Source organism: Peromyscus eremicus, chromosome 1 (assembly GCF_949786415.1).
Source record: "Peromyscus eremicus chromosome 1, PerEre_H2_v1, whole genome shotgun sequence".
NCBI classification, from domain to species: Eukaryota; Metazoa; Chordata; class Mammalia; order Rodentia; family Cricetidae; genus Peromyscus; species Peromyscus eremicus.
In genome coordinates this window covers 22,663,850-22,685,847 of record NC_081416.1, presented here as the reverse complement: position 1 = coordinate 22,685,847, position 21,998 = coordinate 22,663,850, and the positions used below count along the sequence as shown (strand labels likewise).

At 38.9% G+C, this 21,998-nt stretch overlaps 1 protein-coding gene across 4 annotated transcripts in view; it reads left to right on the top strand.

The window, feature by feature from the left end:
• Positions 1–7,514, top strand: part of LOC131896198 (cytochrome P450 2C27-like) — a 28,018-nt gene extending 20,504 nt beyond the window's left edge. For all 4 annotated transcript variants that reach the window (XM_059246821.1, XM_059246829.1, XM_059246804.1 and 1 more), the window contains 3 exons: positions 178–365; positions 4,038–4,179; positions 7,124–7,514. In XM_059246821.1, coding sequence (XP_059102804.1) covers positions 178–365; positions 4,038–4,179; positions 7,124–7,305 — 512 coding nt within the window. In that variant the 3' untranslated portion in view covers positions 7,306–7,514. The remainder of the gene's footprint in view (positions 1–177; positions 366–4,037; positions 4,180–7,123) is intronic.
• Positions 7,515–21,998: the final 14,484 nt, after the last annotated feature.

Sequence of the window (21,998 nt, the reverse complement as noted above, 5' to 3'; positions counted from 1 at the left end):
ATAGGATAGTGATATAAATCCACAACACAGCATTTCTGCATTAATATATGTATAAATACTTTTACCTCTGAATGAAAAATGTACATTTTCAATTGTTTTACAAAACCTACATTATGCTGTGTATGGCCTGACATGTCATTTTCTCCTATTCCTCCACTTCTCATTGTGACCAACCAGCTAAAGTCCAGGAAGAGATTGATCGTGTGGTTGGCAGACACCGCAGCCCCTGCATGCAGGACAGGATCCACATGCCTTACACAGATGCCATGATTCATGAGGTCCAAAGATTCATTGACCTCATCCCCACCAGCGTGCCCCATGCGGTGACCTGTGACACTAAGTTCAGGAACTACCTTATCCCCAAGGTAAGCTTGTCTCTTCTCTGCTGCACCTCTGTGCTCTTGATGTTCCCAGATCACAGTGCAGTTCCAGTCCTCTGTGTCACCTGGTGCTGCTGGTGGCTTATACTGCTTCCCAATCAGGAGGGCAGCTCTTCTGCAGGTACAGATACATCTGGTAATGATACTTCCACATTTTCTCTCTCTTTCATATACTGTTTGGCAAAGCTTAGGTATTTCTGTTGGAATGTTCAAACACTTTGTCAAATTTCCAAAAGTCTTTTCTGGATTTTTATTATTATGAGGGAAAACAATCTTCAAATTGGAAATAATTGATGTCCTAAATTCTTTCAACTCATCAGTAAGGTTATGTCATTCAATCATTTATTTGTTATGTTTATTTATCTGCTATGTTTCTTATCACTAACGTAGCCTGTAAATATCTTTTTGTAGGTTTTCTGAGTGGGGAAGAATATCTGTTATTATTTCTCTAGTGCCTCTGCTATTCTTTCCATCTGCTTCATGGAAACAATTGATGTAATCATTCTGTTGGTCTTATTTTTATCTAAACATGTGAATTTTACTATTTCTAACAGGTATCTGTAAATGTATGTGAAATTTGAAGTTGTTATGTGGGCTAATACTTTTCTCTGTACTTTTCGAATTCCTTTGTTTTTAGTTTCTCTTTGGTTTGGTGAATTACAGCATAGTGATGAACAGACCTAGTTGCAGTGGCCATCACTTGTCTCATTCTGATTAGGATGAAGTATTATAACTTTAATATCTCTGTATCAAGTTTGATGTTTTAGAAATACATTGATATTTGTGTAGATCAGATGATAATTTTTAGTCTGATTTATTTAAGGGTATAAGATACTTTATTGTAGAGCCTATTATGTATGAGCATGATCCAGGAACACAGAATTTTTTATATCAGATGAATTTTATTCACAAAAGTCTGTACAGTATTTTCGAAATTGTTCTCTGCCTCCATTTTATGGTTCTGTGTATTATTTACCATTTGATCACTGACTATATACATAGATGGAATTTTCTCCAGTGCTGCCTTGGCCAGCATCTGAATGAATGTCTCCCACCTGTGGTCCCACAGTCACTTATAAAATAATTACTCAGGGGGTTATATTATTTACAAACTGTATGTTTAATGTTTATATTAGCTAGCTCTTTGAACTTAATTCAACCCATTCCTATTAATCTATGTCTTGATATGTAGCTTCTTGGCTTACCAGTACTTTCACATCTTCCTTCTTGGATGGCTGGATCACATCTCTCCTGACTCTGCTATTAGTGAAATTATTAAGGCCACTCCATGTAGTTAAAAGGAAAGTTTGTTAGTGGCACAAGTTACAAATGAAGGGATAGATAGGTCCCAGGGTCTGGGGAAGGTGTATCGCAGTCCAGCGGTGTTCTCTGGAGCTCTGCTTGTTCAACCTCCACTGTCCAGGGTCCAAGAACAGGAGAGAGCATCATGTCCTGAACTCGGGTCTTCAGGGCGTGATAGTTACCAAAGCCTCAATGGGGGTGGGAACTTCCAGACCAAAGCTGGAATGGCTACCCACCACACTCTGCCCTCTTCTCTCTGTATCTCTCTTGGATTTTTCACCCAGCTGTAAGCTTTCTAGCCATAGAGTTAAATAGCTTCTTTATTAACCAATAAAAGCAACACACATTCTCATCATGTAAAAAGACATCCCACAGCACTATATATGTTATGTTGGATTTTCTCTGCCACACATTGCTTATGACTTCTATGTAAAGAAATTTCTGTCCATAATTTTTCTCCTCCAAACTTCTTAGAATTTTTTATATTAACACTGAGTTGTTGGCTTAAAACTAAGTTTAAAATGTTACCTGATGTGGTTCTGTTTGTACTTAGTTCATTCTGTGGCCACTTAGTTTTACTTTGAAGACCCCAAATCTTCTAATTGAGTTTCAGATACTACAGATGAAAAATGCAGAATCTTTATAGTAATATCTTCATCCAAAAAGGATGAAGTTGCTCTCTACTTGGTAGTTCTGTATTGTTTCAGGTTTGGGGGGCAAAAAGAGATTGGTAAGTTTCCAGTAACTTACATAATGTTGAGATGATAGAATTAGCTTTCCTAGTGGCACTGGGTTTTGTTGTGTGATAACAGACTTAGGATATGGGTGAGGTTGCCAGTCTGATCTGGGTACAGGACATTCCTGAGGTAAGACTGTTGAGGTCTATGCTAATATACATAACGTTTTTATGTTTATGTCCTCAGACCCAACTAATTGGAAAATAGAACAAAAGACAAGATAGGAGTGATATATCTTCTCATGGCTTCCTTGGGTTTAGACCCTAGTTTGAGGCAAGTGTTGCATCAGCTAAATTTATATCCCTTCATCCTTCTGCTGCTGGATCATGATATGACTGGTCTCTTTTGGGTCCACTCAAGCAGATTATTCTATTTATTTCTCTTTATGGAACAACCTTGTCTGGAAATAAGCATGACTTCACAGCTGATTTTCCCTTCTGACAAGTAGGATAAGTGATTTCTTTGATCAGACTGGAGCCAATGATCTCAGCAGAATTAATAGGATAGGAAGGAACCAATGATCTTTGCCATAATTGTTCTGGTAGATTTTAGACTTTCTAGGCCAAGGGGATTGTGCTGCCTCTTCAGAAACTCTGTCATTGTAAGAGAGAATCAGTCATGGGCAATGTGTAAACAAGTGGTTATGAATATAATAAGTTCAATGTCTATTGACACTAGAACTTAATTTTCACACAACTTATGTATGTCAATAATGTTCTTTTTAGCTTTATAAATTTAAACGTATTTAGTGAAGCTGTATATTAACATGTGTGTCAGCCTTGTAAAAGCTTTGTAGAGTGCATTCATAGAAACTTTGAAATGATGCGAGATTAGTTGTGTACTATTTCAAGAAAACTTGCCAGCACCAGTTCCCAGCAATTTCTGTGTATCTATCCCTGGAAGTTTTATTGATTTAGCTGGCACCAGATCATCTTACTTTAATCTTATTTTGTTTAATTTTAGTTTTTCCCTTTCCTTTCCATTCCAACCCTTCCTTTTCTTCTCCCAAAGAGTCCTCATCCTGCTTTTCTGACACATATACATATATGTATTTCTGTGTTTATGTGCATTCATATAGAAGATAGATTACATACATGACTGCACACCTCTACTCTGGCACATACCCCTGATCTTACTTTCCTATCATATAAATACAGATATAGATAGACAGATTCTGTAAATGAGTAAAAAGGAGTGGTATTTGTCTTTCCAAATCTTCCCTATTGTACTTAATGAATGGTTTTCTATTCTGCTCAAAACACTCAGTGAATTATTCTACTTGGAAACTAACTCACATGAGGAGTATGTACACAGATGTGATGAGCTAGAGCAGCCAGTAATCAGAGAAGCATGAGTCCAATCTGAAGGAAAAGAAAAAGAGACTGAGAAGTTTTAGTCCAAGTACTCATGTGAAAAGTCACTAGATGGCACTTTAGCCACATCTGTGCCTGGCCTCTACCTCCTCCTTGCTCCTTACCTGCTCTGTGTGTTGAAATGTCCCTGCTATTCTTTGTACTTAACACCCACTATGGAGCAGAAGTGAACTAGGTTATTTTCCTAATGGGTTTGAGCTCTATGATTTCTTTCTAACTTGATTTCTCTCTGTGTGTTGTTATAGGGAACAACAATAATAACATCACTATCATCAGTCCTGCATGACAGCAAGGAATTCCCCAACCCAGAGATGTTTGACCCTGGACACTTTCTAGATAAGAATGGAAACTTTAAGAAAAGTGACTACTTCATGCCTTTCTCAGCAGGTAATAGAAACTCATTTCCATGGCTCTAGTGACATGAGAGGCTCTAAAGATTTACACAGTGGCTCCCTAATGGCCATTAGTCTTGCAATGATCAGGAGTATGACTCTCAGTGTCTATGCACTGTCATGATAAAGAGATTTCTTCCCTTTCAGGTTATGAAACTGAGGCTTTGATTGTTCATCCACTGTTTAAAATTGAGAAAGCTAGAGTGTAGGGTGTTTGTATTCTTCCTCTAGCTACATTGCAGAAATATCAAAGAAAGCAAACTTCATTTACACTTCACTCACTCACTATGAAAATGGAGACACCATAATTTATATTCATGTATTTTTTTGCTGTGTCACTCACCCCCATGCTCAACTATGCACTGACAATTCTTCAAAAATACAGAAAATTACCAAAGAGCCTCAAGTGCACTTGGTAAACACATGAATGAACAGTACTTGTTAAATTTCAGTTGGACTAGGGCAATGAGAAAGACTCCCAGATCTCTGGGTTATTGGGGATAAATCAGCACATTTATCTCTTAAACCTTATTAATTAATGCCTAAAATGGAGCAACGTTCTTATAAATGACTGACTCCCTAGATGTCTCAAAAAGGCATAGGTAATGGAGGATTAAAAGAAGAAATCCCACATCATTAAAAGAAGGTTTTGAACCATTAGGTCAGAACATTTTTACTCTGTTCAGAATGCCAGGAACTTCAAGATCATCATGAGATGATGGAGACATTGTAGATGTGGCAGGACATTCTGCCTAGATGATCAAGAACCTGGTTCCTTCTCAGTCGGGATGAGAACAATAGATATTGAATCCACACCTGCAATGTGTATGCTGCCTTTGGATATGCAGCTTCTGTCCTTGGTTTGGTTATTTTTTATAATGAATACGAGACTCTTCCTCAGTCCGCCAGGCCGTCTGATTACAAATGTAAACAACCCCACTTAGCTAAAAAGTATTCTGAACAATTTATTTCTTAATAGTATAGGTTAGTTGAGAAAAAAATCATTCCATGTTTTTCTATTTGCCTAATTATATGTCCTTTCATGCAGCTATCCATCTACCCACACATCCATTAACTGCTGTGGACCATGGCATAATACAGCAGATGGCCATTAATAATTCAGGTGTCAACCCACCAGATGAATAATTCCCTGGTGAAGGAATGTCATTTCAAGCAAGGCTTACGAGGCCACGAACTCTGATATTGTTTGCTCCTGTCTGTAACTTCACATGTTCATAAACAGCTGAGGAATCTCCCCACTACAGTGCATTCTCATGTAATGTTCACATGTAATCTCATGATTGCATCTCAGTTTAAGAGCACTGATGTCTGTGGACTGTCAAAAGATGATTACTTTTAAGCTGTACAATTTTAATAAATAGAAAATATCCTAGGATGTGCTACATAACTAGATCTATTGTTCCATGAAGACTATAGAAACTTAGAAGTCTGTTTTATATCATTGTCTCAGGCTTAAATAGGAGAATGGCCTTGTCTCCCCAAGTTCTATGCAGCTACATACAATTAGCTGATTTAAAAGTTCACAACAAACTCAAAGTTGACTAGTTGCCCCTGCAAATGAACCACACAAGGACAAATTCCCAAGTGTCTGATTGCTGAACCAAGGTCACAGGTATAAAGCAACATTGGTGCCAGTCTTGCTAAAGTCTGGTGGATAATTTAAGCCCTAACTCCCTACATAAATTCCTAGCAGCTTATCTCATGGGCACTTTATAGCCTGCACAGCCTTGTGTTGCCATGATTACCCACTTTTAGCTGCACTGCTTGCTTCATGTCAGAGCTGCCTCCAAGCCTGAGAAAAACTGACACTTTTAAATGTTAGTTTAGAATGTTAATCACACTTATAAATACAGAATACATTGTAGCATGAATCTTAAATGTTCTTATTAATAAAATCAAACCTGAGGCCAGTTACTGGGGTAAACATTGAAAGATCAGAGAGACAGAACAAGCCACAGCTAACCTCACCTGGCCAACTTCTCAGCTGATCTTGTTTCCTCAGACTGGAAGCCTCTGTTTCCTCATATCCGAATGGTTCTCAGTTGAACTGTGCTGCTCAAAATTTAAAAACTTAACCAGCCAAATGCTTCTAGTTTCTGGTCTTCATGCCTTAGATATCTTTCTCTTTCTACTGTCACTCCCTGGGATTAAAGGCTCACTTTCTGGGATTAAAGGCATGAGTCACCATGTTTGGCTGTATCCTTGAACATGTGGATTTCTGCCTCTGGAATGCTAGGATTAAAGGTGTGAGTGCCACCATTTTCTAGCCTTTCTATCTAGTGGCTGTTCTGTCTCTGACCCCAGATAAGTTTATTAGGGTGCACAATACTTTGGGGAACATGATACCACCAAAATATAATGCATAATTTCTCTATTTTCTAAGCTCCCAAATAGTTTAACTTTACAAATCCCTTCATAGGCTATCTCCTTAACAGATACTGAAGCAGCTGTACATTCCTTCATGCCTACAGCTGCCCCACTAATGAGAAAGCTGACAAGTTTATTTCATGTGTGTTATCAGAATGGCTCTGCTCCTTATCGTTTACCTAAGCAATGCAATATGACCCTCAGATGTAATATTCCCTGAGAATAAAATATTCTCAGATTTTATTCCCATTCCTGTGATGTATTTAAGGGGATGCAGAAAAAAGAGAGGAAGAAGAGAACTTGAGAGAAATTAAGAGAAAAACCAACAGTACCTGTATGAGTTTTATTTCCTCAGATAGTCAAGAATTATTTTAAAGTCCTGCTACTCTGAGGCATTCTCTTTGCAATCCTGGAGCTGTCCTGGGAGCTGGTCGCATGGGCTACAATAAATAACTTACTATCCATTAATAGTCTCCTGTGTCAGGTACAAGTACAATGATTCTTAATTTACAAATGAGAATAGTAACCTTCTTTGACTTTCTGCCCCCTAGGAAAACGGATTTGTGCAGGAGAGGGCCTGGCACGCATGGAGCTGTTTCTATTCCTGACCACCATTTTACAGAACTTTAAGCTGAAATCACTGGTTCACCCTAAAGACATTGATACAACCCCAGTGGCCAATGGATTTGCTTCTCTGCCACCCCCTTATCAGCTCTGCTTCATTCCTGTCTAAAGAACAGACTTTCAGGCCAAAGGTGTGTTGTTTCTACAATCACCTCTAGACCTTCATCCACCTCCTTCCTCATCAGGGACAAGGTGTCTTTTCTTCAATCTCATGTATACCCATTTGGTCAAGACCCAGGAAACACCTGTCAGCCATTTTGCAGTTTCTGAATCACTGCACAAATATATTGCTATTTTCTTTTGTCTGTAATAGTGCTATTATCCCTTGTGCTAATATGTATCATGTCTTGAGTTAAAATAGAACTTCACTGTGAAATAACTAATATAATAAAATAATTCATGTTCAATTTTCTCCTGTATGTTTTCAACAATAAATATGTTTGATTTGTGTACCTGTTCTTAGACTTGCTTACAACTTAGGCAAAAAAAAAAATGAAAGAAAATAGAGTGCCCAATACATCATGCTGGTCCACGTATTGTGAAGCATAGAGAATGCAAGAGAGAGTACTAGAGAGATATTTCATTTACTATAGTGCTTGACACACAAACCTAAATCCAATATTTGGCATATATATATATATATATATATATATATATATATATATATATATATATATATATATATATATAAAATGGTTAAGTGTGTGTCCTTGTTATACCAACACTGGGATGACAGACAAGAGATCCTAAAAGCTCTCTGGACACCCAACCCAGCCTAATTAGTGAGCCTTGTGTCACAGTGAAATACCCTATCTCAAAAAACAAGCATATCACCTTCCAAAAAAAAAAAACCTCAAGGTTCACCTGTGACTTCCACATATGTGTATATACATACATTCTCTCATATAATCACCTGATTATCCACACATATCCACACACCCACATACATACATACATGTAAAACAGAATGGGAAGAGGAAGGTGGTACCAAAGCCCTTTGGTGAGTATCACTTAGAGTCACTTCAAGTATTTGTATTTGAAACAATAAACACTGTCCTGGAGTAGCCCCACCATGTAGAGAACAAGTCACAGGGAGGAACACACATCTACACGTCTGCACGTCTACAGGTCATGCCCTGCTTTGCTATTATTGTCAATAAAAGGTAACATTTTAAACATGCTTTTGACTTTATGTTCTCAGGTTGGACCTGAGCATGCATTTTGCTTTCTTATTGCTAATGATATGTTCCCTATGCCTCCCTCCTCTTTCCAGAAGAATAATGGTCCCAGGAAGGGTCACATTTCCATAATTTCTAGATGCTACATTCTTTTCCCAATCAAATGAGAAGTAACAGTAGGGAATATCTCCTTCTGTCTTAGTCTCAAAGGAGCCACTTTTTCTAGCATTGCTAAGTTCTTTTCTTGGGGCTTACTGCAGGGATATATCTGCATATTCATTAGTGCACATTCATGCATTTGCACATGCTATTTGATCTATATACAGACTGTTGTGGTAGAAAATGTGGCCTACACATCCTGTATTCAATCCCAACCTGCTCTGTCCATATCAGACATAGAACTAACAAAAGAAGTTAACGTGCTCAGATCTCATTGCAAAAATACAAACGATATAAAAGATAAAGGCAGTATTTCCTCTACAAAATCCACCAGTCCTATAGAACTGTTTGCCAAAGAGAATTACCTAAGATGAACCCTGGGACACAGAATTTAAAAGAAGACTCATAAATTTCATTAAAAAAAAAAATCAAGGAGTGACTGGAGAGATGACTCAGTGTTTAAGAACACTGGCTGCTCTGCTCTTCTAGAGATCCTGAGTTCAGTTCCCAGCAGTTACATGGTGGCTTACAACCATCTATAATGGGATCTGGTGCAGACAAATCATTTGTGTTGTATTTTTTTATTTTATAATTTAATTTAATTTTACATATCAGCCACGGATTCCCTTGTCCTCCCCCTCTCGCCCCCCCAACCGCCTTCCCCCCAGCACACCCCCCAATCCCATCTCCTCCAGGGCAAAGACTCCCCTGGGGATTGAGTTCAACCTGGTAGATTCAGTTCAGGCAGGTCCAGTCCCCTCCTCCCTCGCTGAGCCAAGTGTCCCTGCATAAGCCCCAGGTTCCAAAGAGCCAGCTCATGCACTGAGGACAGGTCCCGGTCCCACTGACTGGGGGCCTCCGACACAGTTCAAGCTGATCAACTGTCTCACTTATCCAGAGGGCCTGATCCAGTTGGGGGCTCCTCAGCTATTGGCTCATAGTTCATGTGTTTTCACTAGTTGGCTATTTGTCCCTGTGCTTTTTTCAATCTTGGTCTCAACAATTCTTGCTCACACAAACCCTCCTCTTTCTCGCCAACTGGACTCCTGGAGCTCTACCTGGGGCCTGGCCATGGATCTCTGCATCTGGTTCCCTCAGTCATTGGATGAGATTTCTAGCACAATTAGGGTGTTTGGCCATCCTATCACCAGAGTAGGTCAGTTTGGGATATCTCTCACTCATTGCCAGTAGTCTATTGTGGAGGTATCTTTGTGGAATTCTGTGGACCTCTCTAGCACTTTGCTTCTTCCTATTCTCATTTGGTCTTCGTTTATCATGTTCTCTTATTTCTTGTTCTCACTCTCTGTTCTTAATCCAGCTGGGATCTCCCGCTCCCCTAATCTCTCTTTCCCTTGAACCATGCCCTTCATTACCCTAGTCCCCCTCACGTCCAGGTTGTTCATGTAGATCTCATCCATTTCCCTGTCATTGGGCGATCCCTGTGTCTTTCTTAGGGTCCTGTTTTCTAGGTAGCCTCCCTGGAGTTGTGAGTAGCATTCTAGTCATCTTTGTTTTGCATCTAGTATCCTTCTGTGAGTGAGTACATACCATGTTTGTCTTTCTGAGTCTGGGTTACCTCACTCAGGAAGATTTTTTCTAGATCCATCCATTTGCCTGCAAACCTCATGATGTCATTGTTTTTCTTTGCTGAGTAGTATTCCATTGTGTATATGTACCATATTTTCTTTATCCATTCTTCAGGTGAAGGGCATGTAGGTTGTTTCCAGGTTCTGGCTATTACAAACAATGCTGATATGAACATAGCTGAGCAAGTACCCTTGTGGTATGATTGAGCATTCCTTGGGTATATGCCCAAGAGTGGTGTAACTGGATCTTGGGGGAGATGGATTCCCAATTTTCTGGGAAAGCACCATATTCATTTCCAAAGTGGTTGTACAAGCTTGCATTACCACTAGCAGTGGAGGAGAGTTCCCCTAGCTCCACATCCTCTCCAGCATAAGCTGTCTTCAGTGTTTTTGTTCTTAGCCATTCTGACAGGTGTAAGATGGTATCTCAGAGTCATTTTGATTTGCATTTCCCTGATGATTAGGGATGTTGAGCAATTACTTAAATGTCTTTCAACCATTTGATCTTTCTCTGTTGAGATTTCTCTGTTTAGTTCTATAGCCCATTTCTTAATTGGACTGTTGGGAATTTTGATGTCTAATATCTTGAATTCTTTATATATTCTGGATATCAGCCCTCTGTCAGATGTGGGGTTGGTGAAGACCTTTTCCCATTCTGTAGGCTGTCACTTTGCCTTGTTGACCGTGTCCTTTGCTCTATAAAAGCTTCTCAGTTTCAAGAGGTCCCATTGATTGATTGTTTCTCTCAGTGTCTGTGCTACTGGTGTTATATTTAGCAAGTGATCTCCTATGCCAATGCGTTGAAGACAACTTCCAACTTTCACTTCTAGCAGGTTCAGAGTAAATGGATTTATATTGAGGTCTTTGATGCACTTGGACTTAAGTTTTGTGCATGGTGACAGATGTGGATCTATTTGCAGCCTTCTACAAGTTGATATCCAGTTATGCCAGCACCATTTGTTGAAGATGCTTTCTTTTTTCCATTGTACAGTTTTGGATTCTTTGTCAAAAATTATATGTTCATAGATGTGCAGATTAATTTCAGGGTCTTCAATTCGATTCCATTGGTCCACATGTCAATTTTTATGCCAGTACCAAGCTGTTTTTATTACTGTAGCTCTATAGTAGAGCATGAGGTCAGGGATCGTGATACCTCCAAAGGTTGTTTTATTGTACAGGATTCTTTTGGCTATCCTGGGTTTTTTGTTTTTCCATATGAAGTTGAGTATTGTTCTTTCCCGGTCTGTGAAGAATTGTGTTGGTATTTTGATGGGGATTGCATTGAGTCTGTAGATTGCTTTTGGTAAGATTGTCATTTTTACTATGTTAATCCTGCCTATCCATGAGCATGGAAGATCTTTCCATTTTCTGACATCTTCTTCAATTTCTTTTTTCAGGGACTTAAAGTTCTTGTCATATAGGTCCTTGACTTGCTTGGTTAGTGTTATCCCAAGGTATTTTATATCATTTGTGGCTATTGTAAAGGGTGATGTATCTCTGATTTCCTTCTCAGCTTCTTTGTCCATTGTATATAGGAGGGCTACTGATTTTTTCGAGTTGATCTTGTATCCTGCTATGTTGCTGATGGTGTTTATAAGCGGTATCAGTTCCTTAGTTGAATCTTTGGGGTCACTCAAGTATACTATCATGTCATCTGCAAGCAGGGAAAGCTTGACTTCTTCCTTTCCAATTTGTATCATCTTAATCTCCTTATGTTGTCTTATTGCGCTGGCTAGAACTTCAAGTACTATATTGAAATGGTATCGGAAGAGCAGACAGCCTTGCCTTGTTCCTAATTTTAGTGGAATCGCTTTGAGTTTCTCTCAATTTAATTTGATGTTGGTTGTTGTCTTGCTGTAAATTGCCTTTATTATGTTTAGGTATGTTCCCTGTATTCTTGATCGCTCCAAGACCTTTATCATGAAGGGGTGTTGGATTTTGTCAAATGCCTTTTCTGCATCTAGTTTGATGATCATATGGTTTTTTTCTTTGAGTTTGTTTATATGGTGTATTACATTGACAGACTTTTGTATGTTGAGTCACCCTTGCTTCCCTGAGATGAAGCCTACTTGATCATGGTGGATAATTGTTTTGATGTGTTCTTGGCGTCTGTTTTCCAGTATTTTATTGAGTATTTTTGCTTCAAAGTTCATGAGGGAGATTGGTCTGTAGTTCTCTTTCTTTGTTGCATCTTTGCTTGGTTTAGGAATCAGGGTAATTGTAGCCTCATAGAAGGAGTTTGGTAATGTTCCTTCTGTTTCTATTGTGTGGAACAATTTAAAGAGTATTGGTATTAACTCTTCTTTGAAGATCTGGTAGAATTCTGAGCTGAAACCATCTGGTCCTGGGCTTTTTTTGTTTGGGAGACTTTCAATGACTGATTCTATTTCCTTAGGGGTTAATGGATGATATAAAGATTTTATCTGGTCTTGATTTAACTTAGGTATGTGGTACCTATCCAGAAAATTATCCATTTCTTTTAGAATTTCCAGTTTTGTGGAGTAGAGATTTTTGAAGTATGACCTGATGATTCTCTGGATTTCCTCATTGTCTGTTGTTATGTCTCCCTTTTCATTTCTGATTTTGTTAATTTGGATGCTCTCTCTCTGTCTTTTGGTTGGTTTGGATACGGGCTTGTGTATCTTCTTGATTTTCTCAAAGAACCAACTCTTTGTTTCATTAATTTTTTGTATTGTTCTCTTTGTTTCTATTTTATTGATTTCAGCTCTCAATTTGATAATTTCCTGGCATCTATTCTTCCTGGGAGACTTTGCTTCTTCTTGTTCTAGAGTTTTCAGGTGTGCTGTTAAGTCACTAGTATGAGATTTCTCCAACTTCTTTATGTGGGCATTTAGTGCTATGAATTTCCCTCTTAGCACTGCTTTCATAGTGTCCCATAAGTTTGGGTATGTGGTGTCTTTATTTTCATTGATCTCTAGGAAGTCTTTAATTTCTTTATATCTTCCTTAATCCATTGGTGATTTACTTGAGCATTATTCAGTTTCCATGAGATTGTAGGTTTTCTGTAGAATTTGTTGTTGTTGAAATCTACCTTTAAACCATGGTGGTCTGATAGAATGCAGGAGGTTATTCCAATTGTTTTGTATCTGTTGAGATTTGCTTTGTGGCCAAATATGTGGTTAATTTTAGAGAAGGTTCCATGGGGTGCTTAGAAGAAGGTATATTCTTTTTTGTTAGGATGGAATGTTCTGTAGATATCAATTAAGTCCTTTTGAGTCATGACATCAATTAAGTCCTTTATTTCTCTGTTAAGTTTCAATTTGGCTTATCTGTACAGTGGTGAAAGTGGGGTGTTGAGGTCTCCCACTATTAATGTGTGGGGTTTTATATATGGTTTAAGCTTTAGCAATGTTTCTTTTACATATTGGGTGCCCTTGTGTTTGGGGCATAAATGTTCAGAATTGAAACTTCATTTTGGTGGATCTTTCCTGTAATGAGAATATAATGCCCTTCTTGATCTCTTTTAATTGATTTTAGTTTGAAGGCTATTTTGCTGGATGTTAGGATGGCTACACCAGCTTGCTTCTTAAGACCGTTTGATTGGAAAGTGTTTTCCCAGCCTTTTATTCTTAGGTAGTTTCTATCTTTGAATTTGAGGTGTGATTCTTGTATGCAGCAGAAAGATGAGTCCTGCTTTCATATCCATTCTGTAAGCCTGTGTCTTTTTATAGGTGAATTAAGTCCATTGATATTAAGGGATATTAACCAGTGATTGTTCATTCTTGTTATATTTTGGTGGTAGTGTGTGTGTACTTCTCTTCGTTGGGGTTTGCTACTGTTGCCTGTGTTTTCATGGGTGTATCTGACTTCCTTCAATTTGAATTTTCTTTCTAGTGTTTTCTGTAGGGCTGGGTTTGTGGATAAGTATTGTTTAAATCTGCCTTTGTCTTGGAATGTCTTGTTCACTCCGTCTATGATGATTGAAAGTTTTGCTGGGTATATTAGTCTAGGCTGGCATCCATGGTCTCTTAGTGTCTACATTGCATCTGTCCAGGTCCTTCTGGCTTTCAAATTCTCCATTGAGATATCGGCTGTTATCCTGATGGGTTTGCCTTTATAAGTCACTTGGCCTTTTTCCTTTGCTGCTCTTAATATTCTTTCTTTATTCTGTATGTTTAGTTGTTTAATTACTATGTGGCAAGGGGACTTTATTTGTTGGTCTAGTCTGTTTGATGTTTTATAGGCTTCTTGTATCTTCATAGGCATTTCCTTCTTTAAGTTGAGAAAATTTTCTTCTATGATCTTCTTGAATATATTTTCTGTGCCTTTGAGTTGATATTCTTCTACTTCCTCTATCCCTATTATTCGTAGGTTTGACCTTTTCATGGTGTCCCAAATTTCTTGGACATTTCGGGTCATGACTTTGTTGGCTTTAGTGTTTTCTTTGACTAATGAATCTATTTCTTCTACCGAAACTTCAATGCCAGAGATCCTCTCTCCCATATCTTGCATTCTGTTGGTTATACTTGCATCTGAAGTTCCCGTTCGTTTACTCAGATTTTCTATTTCCAGCATTCCTTCTGTTTGTGTCTTCTTCATTTTTTTCTATTTCACTTTTCAGGTCTTGGACTGTTTCCTTCATCTGTTTCATTGCTTTTTCATGATTTTCTTTTAGGGATTTATTGTTTTCTTCTGCTTTATTTGTCCTTTCTGCTAGTTTTTTATAGTGTTCTTCCCATTTTTTGTTTGTCTTTTCTCAATTTCATTTGTGATTTCTTCTATATAAGCCTCTACCCTCTTCATGATGTTATTCATAGGGTTGCTTTCTTCTGCTTCTTCCATTTTATGATGTTCAGGTCTAGCTGTTGGAGGAGGGCTAGGTTCTGGTGATGCTGTATTGCTCTTTATTTTGTTTTATGTACTTCTGCCTTGACATCTGGCCAACTCCTTGTGGATTCATTCTTGGTCTTATCAGCGCTCTTGGTCCAGACAGTGCTGACAGATTCAGGAAGCCTCTCTCTGTTCCAGATGGAAGCTCTGGGCCGGATGGGAGACGGGGGCTGGTCTCTAAGTCTCAGGAAGTGGCTGGGTTTCAGGAGGATGGGTGTGGGGGCAGGGAGTGGAGATTGCAGGGTCTGCCTGGGGTCTTGGAAAAGGGGAAACTTCCTGTGGGGCCCACCTGATGGCCAGAAGCTGGAGTCAAGTTGGGCAGGTCTTCCCTGGAATGGCTTGTGCCCAATAATGGGACCTAGGGGCAGGCCTGTCTGGATATGAGCCCAGGCACTTACCTCTTGTCCAGATGGGAGCTCTGGGGTGGGATGGGAGCTGAGGGCTGGTCTCTGAGTCTCAGGGAGTGGCTGGGGTCTCAGTCAGTTGGGCGTGAAGGCAGGGTGTAGAGATTGCAGGGTCTGCCAGGGGTCCTGGAGAAGGAGAACCTTCCCAGTGGGGTTGGGGGAGATACAGCATGGTGACCAGAACCTGAGGCCAAGCTGAGCAGGTCCTCCCTGCAATGGCTGGCACCCAGGGATGGGACCTAGGGGCAGGCCTCTCTGGGTATGAGCCCAGGCACTCACCTCTTGTCCAGATGGGAGCTCTGGGGTGGGATGGGAGCTGGGGGCTCAACAAATTATTTGTATACATAAAATATGTCAACAAAAAATTCAAGTTAAAAATGACATAAAAAGGCCTAATGAACTTAAAGAGAAGAAAAAAAATGCAACACCTGTATGATGCCCAAAAAACACAAGCAGTAGGCCAGTGAAAATGATGAAAACAATACAGGATTTGAAAATGTCATTCAATCAGGAGATAGAAACACTGAAGAGGAACCAAGAAGAAATGAAGATGGATTTGAAAAACCCAAAATTCCAAGTAGAATACTCAAGGGAATGTCTGACAAATAGATGAATAAAGAAGAAAATACAATAACAAAGACACAGAGATACAGCAGAGGATCAAGACAAAATAAGCAAGGAATATGAAAAAATTAAAAATACATGAAATGAACATGAAGGGAATGTGAGACCCCATGAAAAGATGAGACCTCTGAATTATAGGAACAGACGAAGGAGAATATTCAGAGGTCAGTGGCATAGATCAGATCTTCAACACAATCGTAGAAGAAAACTTCCGTAATAATACAAGTATTGTACAGAACACCAAAAAGAAAAGACCAGAAACGAAATTTATCACAGCATATCATGATTGGAAAAACTGAGTGTGTGCGTGTGTGTGTGTGTGTGTGTGTGTGTGTGGTATTGAAATCTGTCAGAGAAAAGCACAAATCCATCATATATAAAGGAAAACCCATCAAAATAATGGCTGATTTCTCAATAGAAACCTTGAAATCCAGGACAGCCTTGTATTTCAAGCCCGAAAAGACCATGACCACCAATCTAGAGTAATGTATGTAACAAAACTATCTGTCACAGATGAAGGAAGAAAAAAGTCCACGATATGAACAGCCTAGAAAAGTTTATATTCCCTCCTTCTGCTTTCTTTCCAGGAAGCCTCCTGGCTGGCTTTGTGGCCATTAGCCAGCTACTGCTGTGTTCAACGTGTTCTACCTCTCCCAGCTCAACCAAGTGAGGTGCTCCAGGGACAGGGTTGATGGCCAATATTCCCACTGCCCTGCCTCTTGCTTGCCATGCAAGTCCGACATCTCTGTGGAGGGTGCTCACAACTGTGTTTCTGAGTGGGAAGTTGAGACACCTGTGTCTTGTGTCTATGGTAGGCATGGAGGGGAAGAAGTTGTCTTGTACGTGCCAGATATCTTCCTAATAACATCAAAGAACTGTAGATTCTCAAGGAAGGGAACTACAGATGGATTTAGATGATGCCTTCCTTGCTATTGATGCCAAATTGACCATGGAGGAAGTCATTAAGGAGCTGGCAGAGATTTCCAGGAGACACACTGAAGATGAGGATGATGGAGCAAAAGCATATAAAGATGATGTGGACAATGTTTGAAGAGACTACAGAAGGGCTGCTGACATGCTATGAGCAAAACTGTCAACAGAGCCCTCCCCATTGCAAGTCTGGAACAGGGATGTTTAAGGAACGATAGAGTGCATGGCTTCATTGGAAAGACTGTGTTCATACATAACTATCTTTTCTATGTCCCCTTCCTAGGAAGATCTATCCTTCCCCTGGTCTCTTACTCTGTACATAACCTCTGTGTTTATATGGATTGTAGGTTGCTTATTGAATCCTTAACAGCTAACATATACGCATAAGCAAATACATTTATATTTGTCTTTTTTGATGTGGGTTAATTCACTCAGAATGATTTTTTATAGTTCCATACATATATTTCTAATTTCATTTCCTTTAACAGCTGAATAATATTCCATGTGTAAATGTACCACATTTTCTTCATTTATCTGTTGGTGGCCATCTAGGTTGTTTCAATTTCAATTTCAAACATATATATATATATATATATATATATATATATATATATATATAGAGAGAGAGAGAGAGAGAGAGAGAGAGAGAGAGAGAGAGAGAGAGATCAGCATTGAACACAGCTGAGCAAGTTTCTTTAGTAGGATGGAGTATCCTTCAGGTATATGTTTAAGAGTTGCATAGGTGGATGTTCAGATAGTTCATTTCTCATTTTCCTAAGGAACTGTCACTGACCTCCAGAGTGCCTCTGCATGTTTGTACTCCCACCACCAGTATATAATATTCCTTTGATTCTGTATCCTTTTGAGCATGACCTTGTTGTGGAATATTCTTTTTGTGAAAATATTTCCTTGTCAAGATGCCTTCTGATTGGATTAATAAAGACATGAATGGCCAATAGCTAGGCAGATAGAGGTTAGATGGTACATCTGTGCAGAGAGAGAGACAAAGAGGAATTGAATCTATGCACAAGAGATGCAAGAGGACAGAGTGGAAACAGGAGGTGCAAGATGGAAAAGAGGTAAAAAGCAATAAGGCAAAATGTAGATTAATATTAATGGGTTAATTTAGGCCAAAAGAGCTAGTAAGACAAGCCTAAGCTACAGGCCAAACTTTCAAAATTAATAATAAGTCTCCATGTCATTTTTTTGTGAGCTGGTGGCCAAAAGAAAAATCCTTCTACACTGTCATTTTTTTAATCAATATTATCCATACTAACTAGTGTAAGTTGAAATTTCAAAGTATGACTTGCATTTCCCTGATGACTAAGAATGTGGAACATTTCTTTCAGTATTTCTCAGGCATTTGTGTTATTCCCTTTGAGAACTCTGACTAGATTTGTACCCCCTTTTTACATGTGTATTTCATGTCTTGATGTCCAGTTTTTTTAGTTCTTTGTATATTTTAGATATTAATCCTATATCAGATGTACAGTTGATAAAAATCATTTCCCACTCTGTAGTCTGCCACTTTATCCCAATGATATAGGCCTTTGCCATATACAAGCTTTTCAATGCCATGAGGTCCCTTTTATTAATAGTTGTTCTTAATGTCTGTGCTATTGTTGGTCTGATCAGAAAATCTTTTCTTATTCCAATGAATTCAATACCATTTCCCATTTTCTTTTCTACCAGGTTCAGAGCATATGGCTTTATTTTGATGTTCTTGATCTATTTGGATTCTTCTACATGCAGCCATCCAGCTTGACAAGCATAATCTGTAGAAGATGTTGTCTTTTTTTCTATCTGTAACTGGGGGAACAAGCCTTCAGTCATCACTAGGGTAAGGCAAGAAAATCCATGAATGTGGCCAGGGCTTGGAAAAATTCTTACATATCTCAGGGCTAGACTTTTTCTATCTGAGGGGTAAATAATAAGTAAATACACATGCTTTCTGATGATAACTTTCTCTTCTACTTCAACTTAAGAAATCCTCTCTCAAAATCTCTCTAAAATATCTCCATCTCTACACAGTTACATCTCTTTACATACAGCTACATTTTCTACACATACTTACACAGCCCCCTCTTCTCTCTGAAAATCTCTCTTGCTCTCTCTTCTGCCTAGTTATTCATATTCTCTCTCCTCAGCTCCTTCTGCACACACACACTCTCACTCTAAAACACACATACACTCACTTAAGCTCTTTCCACAGTTCCTCACATAGCTCTTCCTTCATGGCAGCAGCTCTTTCACTCAGCTCTACACAGATGTCTCTCTTCACACTGCTGCTGCTGCCACACAGCCAAACTCTGTTGTTGGAGAGCTTCTCTCCAGGTCCCACCAAGTCCCACAGTCCCACAACCCACACATAAAATAATCACTCAGACGCTTATATTACTTATAAACTATATGGCTGTGGCAGGCTTCTTGCTAACTGTTCTTATATCTTAAAATAACCCATTTCTATAAATCTATACCTTGCCACATGGCTCTTGGCTTACTGGCATCTTTACATGCTGCTTGACCTGGTGGTGGCTGGCAGTGTCTCCCCCTCCTTCTTCCTGTTCCCTCAATTCTCCTCTCTCCTTGTCCTGCCTATGCTTCCTGCCTGGTCACTGGCCAATCAGTGTTTTATTTATATAGAGCAATATCCACATCAAAACTCTGGACAATTATAAGTTACATTTTCAGGGCCCTATCCATTCTCAAAACACAAGATAAGTCACATAGTTTCTCTTAGGCTAGTAATGTCACATTGTGACCCACACATGTAGCTCTAAGTTGATGAGGGATCCCAGACAGTAAACTATTGACTGAACCCTGAGCCATACATGCAGAAAGATAGCTCTGTAAGGAGCTATGTCTCATTTTAAACACTTGTCCTTGATTTAGCAAAAAACAACATCTTGATATTAGTCTCTTGTGTATATTCTCCAGGGGAACTTTTGTCTCTTTTGAAGTCCAAACTTAGCTGAATGTATAAAAGGCTGTCTTTCTGAATGAAAAGCCTGTCAGTCTGAGTAATGTAAAATATCCTAGTATCATTTCTAACCATCAAAATTATACAGCCTAAACAGAAGTCACCTTCGAGAACATCCACACGTACATGTGTGCCCAATAAGCATAAAACACACCACTGAAGGTCTGTGGAAAGAACCCCCCAGATGGTCTTATTAGAGAGGCATAGCAGTGGCACCAGAGAAAGTTACAGACAGAAAACAAATGCTTTCCACAGCCAGTGACCTCATGGCTTTGCCAGGTGGGACTCTATGGTGGTATTGTGTTCCCCAAAATATTGTGCACCCTATTATACTTATATGGGGTCAGAGAACAGAACAGCCACTAGATACAGAGGCTAGAAAATGGTGGCACGCACACGTTTAATCTTAGCATTCCAGAGGCAGAGATCTACCTGGATCTCTGTGTGTTCAAGGATACAGCCAAGCATGGTGACTCATGCCTTTAATCCCAGAAAGTGAGCCTTTAATCCCAGGGAGTAATGGTAGAAAGAAGAAAGGTATATAAGGAGTGAAGACCAGGAACTAGAAGCTTTTAGCTGGTTAAGCTTTTAGGCTTTGAACAGCACAGGTCAGCTGAGATTCATTCTGGATGAGGACTCAGAGGCTTCCAGTCTGAGAATACAGGATCAGCTGAGGAATTGCCAAGGTGAGGCAGCTGTGGCTTGTTCTGTTTCTTTGATCTTCCAGCATTCACCCCAATATCTGGCCCTGGGTTTGTTTTTTTTTTTAATAAGATCTTTTAACAGTTCATGCTACAGAACTCCCCATCAGGGAGTTAAACTTCTGGTGGGTCAACTTGTCAAACACTAGTTGTCACTCTATTACATTCTCACCGCCCCCTATAGTTTCCTGTGTGTATTCCTGGCTGCTTTATAAAAAAAAAAGGCAGATGTTCATAGGTGTATGGATTCATATCTAGGTCTTTAATTCATTTCAGTTGATCAACATGTCTGCTTCTATGCCAATACCATCCTGTTTTTATTACTATAGCTCTTAGTAAATCTGAGAACAAGGATGGTGAAACTACTAGAATTTTCCTTTTTAAACTCAGGATTCTTACCTTGGTTTTTTTTCTGTGTTTTCATGTGAAGGTGAGAATAATATTTTCAAGATCGGTGAAGAATAGTTTTGGAATTTTGATGGGGCTTGTATTAAACCTTTAGATTGCTTGTGATAGGATAATCAGTTTTACTATATTAGTTTTACTATTCCATACAGATATGAGATCGCTTCATCTTCTGTTATATCCTTGGAAGCAGAATCCACAAACACATCAGAAAGATCATCTACCATAATCAAGTAGGCTTCTTCCTAGAGATACATGAATTGTTTCACACACATGAATTCATAAATGTAATCTACACTATAATCAGATTGAAAGAAAAAATCCACATGATGATCTCATTAAATCAGTGGTTCTCAATCTTCCTAGTGCTGTAACCCTTTAATATAGTTTCTCATGTTCTGGTCACCCTCAACCCTAAAATTGTTTTCATTGCTACTTCATACCTGTAGATTTCTACTGTTATAAATCATAAATATTTGATATGTAGGATATCTGATATATGACCCATGTGAAAATCCCCAAAGGTTTTGTAATCCACAGGATGATAACCAGTGCATTAGATGAAGAAAAGGCTTTTGACAAAATCCAACACACCTTCATGAAAAATGTCTTAAAGAGACTTGGATATACAACAGACATGCATCAAAATAATAGAGGTGATTTACAGCAAGCTCACAGCCAACATCAGCCTAAATAGATTGAAACTCAAAGCATTTCCACTATAGAGTTCAGGTGGACAATGTTGTCCACTCTCTCCAAATCTATTCAATACAGTACTTGAAGTCTTAGCTAGAGCAATAAGGCAACTGAAGAAGACCTACAGGCTATAAATAGGAAGGGAAGCAAAGAAAGAATATTTGCAGATGACATTATTATAAACATAAGTATAAAAATTCCAACAGGAATCTCCTACAGCTGATAAACACTTTTAGCAAAATAGCAGGCTAAAAATTTAATACACACACAAAAAAACCCAGTAGTTTT